The sequence below is a fragment of the Muntiacus reevesi genome, chromosome 15 (genome assembly GCF_963930625.1).
Source record: "Muntiacus reevesi chromosome 15, mMunRee1.1, whole genome shotgun sequence".
In the NCBI taxonomy this organism is placed as follows: Eukaryota; Metazoa; Chordata; class Mammalia; order Artiodactyla; family Cervidae; genus Muntiacus; species Muntiacus reevesi.
Genome location: NC_089263.1, coordinates 13,331,153 through 13,341,926, shown reverse-complemented (window position 1 = coordinate 13,341,926; position 10,774 = coordinate 13,331,153). Strand labels below are relative to the sequence as shown.

Genomic DNA, 10,774 nt, shown 5'->3' with positions numbered 1-10,774 from the left:
TGTGTTGAGAAAACTTTGCGAGAAACCGAGGGCGCTGGACAAAGAGCGAGAAGGGAGGGCGTTTGCCAGGTGGCGGGGCGCGCCGAGCGGTGCGCGCTCTTCCCTGGGGCTCCGCTTGGTACCCGGACGCACGCGGTGCCCCCGAGCCCAGCCTCCCTAAGTGGGGAGTGGCTGGCTCCGGCCACATTCCAGCGCCCTCGGGAGCGAAAAGAAGGCAGGCGGGAGAAGCAAAGGCCGGAGGCTGGACACTGGAGTTCCCTAGAGTGGGAGGAGGAGAGCAGGGGCGCGGAGCGAAGCTGTCAAACTGCGCGCGGGGCCCCGCGCGGGGCGGGGGAAGGGAGGGGAGGGGAGTGGAGAGGAGGGGCGGACGCGAGCTGAGAGCGAGCGAGCGGGCTCGCGGCGCCGGAGCAACCCTTGTCTGCTGCCGCCGCCGCCGCTGGCCCGGACTCGGCCGGAGCGCAGCGTGTCTGCCCGGCTGCGCGCCGAGGCTCGGGCGCCTGCCGCTGCGCCCCCCAGCTCCAGCTCTTCTCGCCGGCCCGCGCGGGTCCCGGTGGGCGCGAACCCACCATGCAGCTGCAGTTCCGGAGCTGGATGCTGGCTGCGCTCACGCTGCTCGTGGTATTCCTCATCTTCGCAGACATCTCGGAGATCGAAGAAGAAATCGGGTAAATAAATAGCTGCGCCGGGGCCCGTGCCGAGCCCGGGCGGAATCTCTTCAACCCCGGCACTCTGTATCCACCCTTGCACCCGCTTTGTGTGCGCGCCGCGCCCCCCTGTCGCTCGCCGGGAGAGGTGGGGAATGATCTGGATCCCGGGTGGCGGTGCCGGGGGCCCGGGACTGTCTGCGCAGCGGAGGGCGGGGGCGCGGCTGCCGCGGGAAGTGCCCGGGCCGGGAGCACTAGCAGTCTCCAGCTGGCCCGCGTAGGGGAGCAGACTCGCCCACCCTGCCTCCCTTCCTCGGCCTGTCCGCGCGCGTCGTCGCCGGGGTCGAGGGAGGGCGCCGGGGAGTGTCTGGGGCGGGCGGAGAGGCCGAGAGTGGAGGAGGTTGGAGTTTCTTTGTCTCCGGCTCGGCCGCTTTCTCGCCTTAGCAAAGTGGGCAGGGGGCGCGCGGGGATCTCTGTGCTGGGGGAGGGGATCCCCGGGCCCAGGGCGAAAGGCGGGGGCTTTCCACGGGCTCCCGGGAAGGCGAGGGTCCCCAGGACACCCAGATACGCACACGCGCCTCCCGCCTGCCCGGGAGCCCACACTGGGGCGCGGGCTGGTAGGAGCGCGCAGGGGTTAGCTGACATCCCTTCCCCACCCTCACCTGGTTTTGGACGTTCAGCTAATTCCGCCGCGCCCCCTGCGCCCCCGGGTTCCTGTGCGCTCTGGTCTCGGAGACGGAGACATTTCGGCAAAGTCTAGACCGCCACCCGCTTGTCCTGGCTGCGGGTTGGGGCGGGGCGGAGGCGAGGGGTTCCCAGGCACACGGTCTAGTCCTCGCTTTTCTTCCGATCTCTCCAAGGGCGGGACTGAGAGCCCCGGTCCTGGCGCAGGACTTCCAGGAGTGCGCACTCGCGGCGCGGGACGCACCGGCTGTGGTTACCGGAGGCTGAGGCTCGCGCCCCGCCCCGCTGCCGCCCGCACGCTGGCCAGCCCTTCTCCACAAAGAGCCTCCACCCCGCGATGGGCAAGTGTGGGGAGGGGGCTATCCAGGGTTCTGAGAGGCCCTTTGGAGAGCCTCCTGGCCCAGAGCAGAGAGAAAGCGAGGTCACAGAGTGGGCAGAAAGTCCCTTCCTCCGTGGGGCTAGCTCCAGGCAGGCTCCCTCCCGCTGGTCCCGCGCCGCGCGCGCCCCTCCATTGTCCCGCTGGTTATTTCATTCACTCTCGGCGCTAGTTGAGGGCGGGCTGAGCCGACAGGTTCCTCCAAAGGGAAATGCCAGCCCTGGCCCACGATGCCAAGGCCCTAAGGACTGAAACCGGGGGCGGGCGCCACTGCCTGCTCTCGCCTTTGCTCCCCGCCCCTGCCCGGGTTGGCCACCCCAGTATTTCTTCTGGGAAGTCCCCTGCTCTTCAAGAACCCCGCTCTCTTTCTCTCCCTCCTCCTCCTCCATTTCTCCAAGAGCTCAGAAAACTTTCACAAATACTGTTCAAGTAATACACGACAGGCTCCCACGCGGAGATAAGAGAAACGCTCCTTTCCGTAGCCGTTCGTCTCAAAACTGTGGATCGGAAAGCAAATCCGGTAGGACAAGCCTTGGGGTGACGGAGGACGCGGTGGGGAGCGCCTTCCTCTCGGCTCCCCCCTTCACACACACACACCCCCATTCTTCCCCAAGATGTGGGCTCTGCCTGGCCGGGGCCACTTGGTGACCTTGACCCACCGGGGAAGGAACAGCGGCTGCCCATCGTTGTGCCAGGAAAACTTAAGAGCTGGGCGCTGTTAGGCCTCGCTCGCTTGTCCGTTCACTGAACTTTTCCCTAATTTCTTCTAGAGGCCAGTGACTTTTAATTTGTAAAATATGATCAGGAAATCACTTGGCATATAATGCTGCGTTTCCCTGCCAAATACCTTGTAAACCCACTCCCCAGGTTAGGTTGTTTCAATAGGGTATCCAGAAATAAGCTCCAAGAGGGGAGCGAAGAAGGACATTTACCATATGCTTAAAAGCCAGGGCCCCTCTGCTGTGGGTGTGTTTCCTTAGATCTATTTCATTGGGGTTGGGGAAGGGGCACATTTCTGCTTGGGCCCACCATGGGGAAAATTGTCACACAAGTCAAATGTGTTCTATCGTGTGGCATTACCCCCTCTCCCCACCTCTGGTGCTGCTGTCCTCAGGCTGACCCCTGGCTTGACCAGTCCTGACCCAGGCCTGAGACAGTCCTCTCCCTCAGCCCTCCTCCAGCGCCACCCCCAGTCTGCCCCACACGTGGGTCACTCATCTGGGATTTGCCATGACTCGAGGAGGAAGAACATGGAGCCCAGGAACAGAATCCAAGCTTACAAGCCAAGTTGCAAGCTCAGTCACTTATTTAATCCTTGGGAGCACCCCAACTTTGGACAGCCAGTGGCGGCTCAGTGCAGTACGTGCCCTGGCACAGTAGCCAGTGAGGGGCGCCAGGCATCGGACTCCTGTCTTCCTCAACCTATGCCTTGCCTTCCCGGGAGACCGGGAATCGAACTTCAGACCATGGGGCTGTGGCGCCAACCCTGTGCCCAGGAAGATTGCAAATCAGCTGCCGCAGTGCTGGTCCCTAGGAGAAAATAGGGGTTCTGTTAAAGGATGACTGTTTCTGGTAGGACCCTGTGATCTGTTAAGAAGGAAGGAAGGGGGAAAAAAATCTCTTTTTGGAGTAAAATTTCCAAGGATTAGCAAATGAGAAGTAAAAAAGGAAAGACGATTTCATGTGTGTTATCTAGAGGAACAAAACTGAGATACATTTTTGCTAAGCTCTTGATTCCTTTTAGTATTAAGCCTTTTGATGTGGTGTTCTCAGAAGTTCTGTCCTGCCCAAGGAATCATCTAAAGGGTTGCGAAGGGCACGGCTTTCTTCCAGGGGCTATTTCCCCAGAGACACGTCTCTTGCTAAGTAATGATTTTCACAGTTCCGTTTCTAACTTACTTGCTTGTGGAAATGCCTCCCTGGGGTTGAATGGGAAAAGAAAATGTAAAAAGATGAGTTCTTCGCTAAGATTTTGAAGAGTGAATTCAAATTCTCAATCAGAGATTGGGTGGAACTTTGGTAAAAGCTCCCCTCAACTCATGCAGCACCCCCAAATTTTAGAGTCCATTGGACAAAATCATAAGCCAAACTTTTTCTGATCATCCCTTGGGCTTTCGTCTTGAGTATAGCCTTCAAGAGAGAGTTGTGAGCATGGCTGTTTTGCCCACCATGGTGGCCTCAGAACCTGACACGCAGAAGGTATTCAGTAGGCATCTACTGGATAAATATCCCCCTGGGGTCTGGCCCGGTGATGGACATGCATGGCATCCTTAGGGAAGGCTAACACTCACAGTCTTGGAACACAAAGGGAGTGCAGGGCTCCGCCTAAGAAACCTCCTCTCTTTTGTAATTGGGGTAAATTTGACCCTGAGAAGTAGCATCACTTACCCAAGATTACACCCTGGCTGGTTGAGGACAGAGCAAGCCTGCTCATTTAAGCTGGTGTCGTCGCTTATAACCCCATGCCCCAGTCCCCAAGTGAGTTCTCTAATCATAAAAGAATAACAGAACTCTGGACAAACAGGATGTGCACACATGCTAAGTCCCTCAGTCCTGTCTGACTCTTTGCAACCCTATGGACTGCAGCCCACCAAGCTCCTCTGTCCATGGGATTCTCCAGGCAAGAATACTGGAGTGGGTTGCCGTGCCCTCCTCCAGGGGATCTTCCCAACCCAGGGATCGAACCCTCGTCTCTTATGTCTCCTGCGTTGGTAGGTGGGTTCTTTACCACTAGCGCCACCTGGGAAGCCCCAAAGAGGATGTAGCTAGTAATAATAACCATAATAGAAAGCATGGCAACGGCACAGATGAAGACCATGAGGGTCATTAACGTTTATTGATTTATTGAGTGCTTGAAGCAAGAGCTACGCCGAGAGTTTTGTAGATGTTAACGCATGTCACCCTTGTGGAGACCCAGTGGTCCCCTACTAAGTGGCCCCAAGAGCTACTATTTGTCAACCACAAATAGTGCCAGACGCCATACTTACTGCTTTGAAGCACTAGGTCGGGACTTCTCTGTCGATCCAGGGGTTAAGACTCCGTGCTTCCACTGTAGGTGTGAAGGTTTGATCCCTGGTTGGGGAACTGAGACCTCACATGCCCCCAGGATTATTTTTGGCATGGTAAGATAAAAATAAATTTAAAAAGTGAAATCAATAAATGACTTTTAAAATAAATAAATAAGGCACTAGTTCACTGAGTCCTCGCCAAACTTCTTGGAACTAGCTAGGTACTATGGCTACCTTGAGGTCATCAGTGAAGACACTGAAGCTCTGAAAGATTGTATAACTTGCTCAGGATAAAGCCAGTGACCCTAATTCTATGAGAAGCCCAAGTCCCTGTCTCGATTGCCCTTGATTGCCCTAGACTGCCCTTTATCTGAATTCTTTGCCCCCTGTACTGGCATTATAGAATAGGTCTCAGATCTGGCCTTCCTAACTCACTCCCCTGAGTTCTTCCAAAGGCCCAGTTTCCCTAAGGATGTGGTCTGACTTAGTAGTAAGCACCCCCGCCCCAGCAGTTTAGAATGAGGGCAGGTGAGTGATGACGACTGAGAGGGACTTGGGACTCGTCTCCCAAAAGTGCCCACTCAGGTTCAGTTTGGTGCCGTCCCCTGGTTTCAAGTTCACTGGCCATGGGCTTGGGCATCCCAGACTCTCGGGTGGGGCCTTGGACTAAAGCTTCAAAAGGGGGGAAAACTCCCATTCCATTGCAACGCTGATTCTGATGTCAGTTGAATGTACCTGCCTCACTTCTACACACCATGTGATTGGGCATCCAGGCTTCTGGACTAGGGCTGACAGTAAAACACGTTTAACTGGTCCCTCTAGGGCACCGCCCTCTTAGAACGGACATCTGATTGGTCAGAACTGATGCCCTCTAGTACATCATGGCCAGGGTCCTGGTGCACCCCAGTCAGACATCAGACGCTGTCTGGGAAGGTGATGAATGAACCAGCTCTGATCATCAGACCCGTGAGCTGGCAACTACTGCCATCAGCCAAGGATGAGTGAGGTGCACCTTTTGGTGGATGAGTCCGGGTGGGGATGAAGGGAATGACCTTGGACGGTTGCAGTCCAGGCACTCCGTAAGAAACACACCTACCTGTACAAGACGAGGCAACTTTTTTTTTTTTAAGCCCAATCTTTGCCCCAGTCCTCGTGTACTTCACTCAAGTATAAACATGATTGGAGGATAAAATAGGACAGAAAGAAAGTCTGGTTTTTAACTGACTTGCTCCAAGTCCTTGTTGCCAACTGTTCCTAACATCAAATTTAAATTGTAAATAGATATCCTTCTTAGAAACCAATTCGCCACTCAGGGCCTCTTCCCCCTTGTAAAGCAGGGTTGCTAGGTTTTAAAATTGCCTAGGTTTTACAAATTGGGGATGTTGTAGATTGCAAATTATAAATACTTCTCAGAGAGAGTGGAATTCTGTAAAGGCTCCCATTGCTTTTAGTGTGGCATACAAGATAATACGTAATCTGGTCCCTGCCTGTCTCTCCAGTCTTCCTGGTCTCCAGCCATTCTGTATTGCTCACAGTTCCCTGGAACATACCATGACTTCAGGCAACTGTGCCTTTGCTTGCGCACTTACTGCTTTCTGGAACAGCCTTCTTGCACACACTATTCTTCCTGACCCCACCCCATCCATCCAGCCTTCTTCTGACTCCTCCTTTAAGACTCAGAGCTAGTATCACCTCCTTTGCAAAGCATTCCAGGACCCCAGACCTTCCTTGGACAGTCTGGTGTAGCTGCTCCTCCTCTGTATACCCTTAGTATCCCAGTATCCTAAGGAGATAGACTCAATGATTATGTCTTTCCCCCTTCCCCATGGCCCCTGGGGATGAGTATTGCCATTTAGTTGCTAAGTCATGTCCAGCTCTTTGCAACCCCACAGACTGTAGCCCACCAGGCTCCTCTGTTCATGAAATTCTCCAAGCAAGAATACTGGAGTGGGTTGCCGTGCCCTCCTCCAGGGGATCATCCTGACCCAGGGATCAAACCCACATCTCCTGCATTGGCAGGCAGATTCTTTACCATGGAGCTACCTGGTGATAAGTATATGGTTTAGTAAATAGAGCCCATAAAGTATTTTTAGAATGAACAAACTTGAGCCCCAGTTCAGTTCAGTCGCTCAGTCATGTCCGACTCTTTGCGACCCCATGGACTGCAGCACACCAGGCTTTCCAATCCATCACCAGCTCCTGGAGCTTGGTCAAACTCATGTCCATCCAGTCGGTGATGCCATCCAACCATCTCATCCTCTGTGGTCCCCTTCTCCTCCTGCCTTCAGTCTTTCCCAGCATCAGGGTCTTTTCCGATGAGTCAGTTCTTTGCATCAGGTGGCCAAAGTATTGGAGCTTCAGCTTCAGTATCAGTCCTTCCAATAGATACATAGGACTGATTTCCTTTACGATTGACTGGTCTCGGGCCAAGCACCTGGCAAATATAAGCATTCACCCTTTCTGTTCCCAAAGGTCTGTGTGTTAGTTTCTCAGTTGTGTTTGACTCTTTGACACCCCATGGAGTAGCCCACCAGACTCCTCTATCCATGGGATTCTTCAGGCAAGAATATTGGAGTGGATTGCTGTATCCTACTTCAGGGGATCTTCGCAACCCCAGGGACTGAAACCAGGTCTCCTGCATTGCAGACGAATTCTTTACCATCTCAGCCACCAGGGAAGCCCTCCGCCAGCAAAGGTCCACACAACTGTAAAGCTATTAAACATCCTCCACTTGCTCAGAAAGCCCCTCGCTTTTGACTACACGTGGATCCACCATGGAGGTCACAGCCCAGTCAAGGGCCCAATTTTTGTCATCTCAAAGGCTGGGGAGCAGGCCATGGGAATGAAAGGAACTTTTTAGTTTCTAAAAGAGGGGGCTCCCGTGGTAAGGCTCCTGCTGCCAGTTCAGATAACAATGCAAAGATATAAAGCTTCACTTCCAAGACTCTGTCCAGTTCTTTTTTCTCCAGAGAGCTCTTTCTAGCTCTGCCACTGCCTATAATGCCAGCGCCCCCACCGTCCTCCTCTTGCCTGGAAAGGAACTGCCCGCTCTGTCCATCTTCATCACCTCCACACTGGCAGTGAGAGCAGACTTAACTTGAGGCCAGCCGTCTCCTTCCAAGGGCTGGTCCCTGGAAAGGATGCCGAACAGAAACACAACAGAAAGATGTTGTCTGTTTGAAACATTGAGGAAGAAAGAAAGAAGAGGTCAGATTGATGCACTGTTGTTCAGTTGCCAAGTTGTGTACGACTCTCCGCAACCCCACGGACTGCGTAGCACGCCAGGCTTCCCTGTCCACCGTCTGCTGGAGTTTGCCCAAGTTCATGGCCATTGACCGATGTGCATCATCTCAAAGATCTTCTCTATTAAGCACCTTTAAGTGGTGTTCTGATAAACACTGGTCAAACCAGGGAATCATGATGGATCGGCCAACACTTCTAAGCAGCTGTGAGGACCCTCAGTGGGGTTCAGGAACCTTGCCCTTTTCAGCTGCCTCAGGCAAAAATGACTTCATGAGGCAGGTGGAAAGATACAGTGAAAAGAGTTGGGCGGTGGGGGGCCTTCCCTGGTGAAACAGTGGTTAGGTGTCTGCCTGCCGATGCAGGGGATATGGGTTCGATCCCTGGTCGGGGAAGTTCTCACATTCTGCAGGGCAACTAAGCCCATGTGCCACAACTTTTGAAGTCTGTGCTCTGCAACAAGAGAAGCCACTGCAATGAGAAGCCCATGCGCCGCAACTGGAGTGTAGCCCCCACTCGGCACAACTAGACAAAAGCCTGAGCAGCACCCCAGACCCGGCACAGCCAATAAATAAACACAAAGAATGGGGGTGGGTAGGAACATGAACGCCACTGGGGGCGGGTGGGGGTGGGAGGGAGGGGTGGGAGGGTGGCAGCCTCCCACCAGGAGGCGGGCACAGATCCATGTCTCCAGGAGAAGCCCCAGGGAAGCCCCATGTGCAAGCAGGGAAACCATCCCCTATGTCTGAGTGACTGCTGGTCTGGGGCTTGTCCTTAAGTGTTGAGATTAGTCACTCTTCTGGGCGGCAGCTGGGCTGGTTTTAAATTCTCCCCAGTCTCCTGCAATTTGTCACTCAGCTAGGAAATGGCCCAGTGTCCTGATGGGACCTGTTTGTCCTAGCATTTTCTTAGCTTCAGCTGTCGCAGACTTTGCAGTGGCAAAGGGCACTGCTCCAGAGGTGTCTGTGTTCCATGGTGACAGGGAGTGGGCTCCTCCCGGACATTTCTGGCACTTGGAATCCTGGTTGGCTGCTCCTGGAAACCCCGAGTCCCTGTGTGGGTGTGTATTTGAGTTCCGAAATTGCTCTTTGAGAAAGAAGCTCTCTGCTCTGTCACAGAGTTCTCCAGCATTTTGGCTATCATTATTGCAGGAGCACGAGGCACACAGCTCTGGTTCCTGGCCCCCTTTACAGACTCAGGGCTGCAGTTTCTCCTCCACCTCTTAGTTGATGAGGGGAGGCTGAAATGACCCTGAGGCCAGCGGTTCCCCATGCTGATCTGCAGATGGGTGGTGACCCAGGAGGAAAAAGGAAAGAGAAAATAAGAGATACAATGTAGCCATGACGATTCTGTTAGTTTCAAGTTTTCAACCTGTCATTTCCTGAAAACTCTTCTATCTTCTGAGATGATGTTCTTTTTCTTTTGGGTGTTGATGTCCTTTCTTTCCTAAAAGAGGATGATGGTAGATAGTAGTGTTACATTCTTCCTAAACTGAATGCCAACATGTTTTTTTGGATGAGTGCAGTGGGGGATCTTAGTTCCCCACCCAGGGAAGCAAACACAGGCTCACTGTGCTGGAAATATGGTATCTTAACCACGGGACCATCTCAGAAGCCTCCCAGCCCCAGTTTTTTTGGAAATGTTATTGATGGCTGAAACCTATAGTCTGGGATCTGAGTTTACCTTGTAAACAGAGGGCATTGCTTCTAGAAACAGGGGCTCACTCTTCACACATCTTTTCTCAGTGGAGGCTGATGGCAGCAAAGAATAACAGTGGTCTTATTATTATTATTTTGGTGTATCTGCTGCGTGTATATGACAGCCTAAGCATCTTAGCTCTGTTCACGCCTGTAATATTCCCAACAATCCTATGAGGTCCATGTTATTATCACCTCCGTTATACAGATGAGCAACCCGAGGCACAGGACAGTTAAGCAACTTGACCAAAGTCACCCAGCCGGTCAGTGGCAGAGCCGGGATGTGAACCCAGGTTCCAGGGAATCAGGAGAGCGATCTATAACTGATGTACGAGATGACATCCAGTGAGGGAAACATGCATGCTCATTCCGGCAAAGGATAAAGCTGGGAGAGAGAGAGGTCTGTGGGAGAGAGAGAAACCTGGGAAGCAGCCACGCTCGAGGAGAGCTCCGGAGAAGGATGCTAGAGGCGAGGCTGTAATGGAATATGGCAGCCCGGGAGATGGATGCGATTCACAGTGGCCAGCTCCACGGTGTGTTGTTTTGGATGGTGCTCCCCCGCTGCCTTCCCTCCTTCCCTCTCCCCCAGCCCCCTCCTTGCCCCCGCCGGGCCTCATCAGAGTGGCTCTGGAGTGTGTGTGTTTGATCAACTCACTATAGGAGACACACACACACACTGATGGAAGAGAAAAAAACAACACAAATGATTAAAGCCTGGAAGAATTTTTTTCTGGGGAAAGACAGAAGGGCTAGGGTGGTCAGCTTCCCAGATCCTGGCAAGGAAGGAAGGAAGCAGGTGAGGAGGAGACTTCTGCAGGGAGGTTGTAGGGGCCCAGGGAGCCTCTTTCCCAGGGGCTGACGTTGTGCTCGGAGCTGCCGAGGTGGTTCACCTACAGATGAGGGACTGGAGGCCCAGAGAGGACCAAGTCTTGCTGAGGTCACACAGCCAGTAACAAGGAAATGAGATGCCAACCAGCGTTGCCCAACTCCATCACCACGCCCTCATCACTTCTGTGTTCCCTGCCTCCCGCCTTCTCCCCTGGGCCACTTTCTGTACCACAAAGACATTTTGCAAAAGGAAACTGGAAACACTGGGACTTCAGCAAAGGACTCACAGCCGGTCAG

At 53.7% G+C, this 10,774-nt stretch overlaps 1 protein-coding gene across 1 annotated transcript in view; it reads left to right on the top strand.

The window, feature by feature from the left end:
• Positions 1-555: 555 nt before the first annotated feature.
• ST8SIA2 (ST8 alpha-N-acetyl-neuraminide alpha-2,8-sialyltransferase 2) overlaps positions 556-10,774 on the top strand; it is a 72,257-nt gene continuing 62,038 nt past the window's right edge. Inside the window, exon 1 of the mRNA XM_065906303.1 lies at positions 556-665. Coding sequence (XP_065762375.1) covers positions 568-665 — 98 coding nt within the window. The 5' untranslated portion in view covers positions 556-567. The remainder of the gene's footprint in view (positions 666-10,774) is intronic.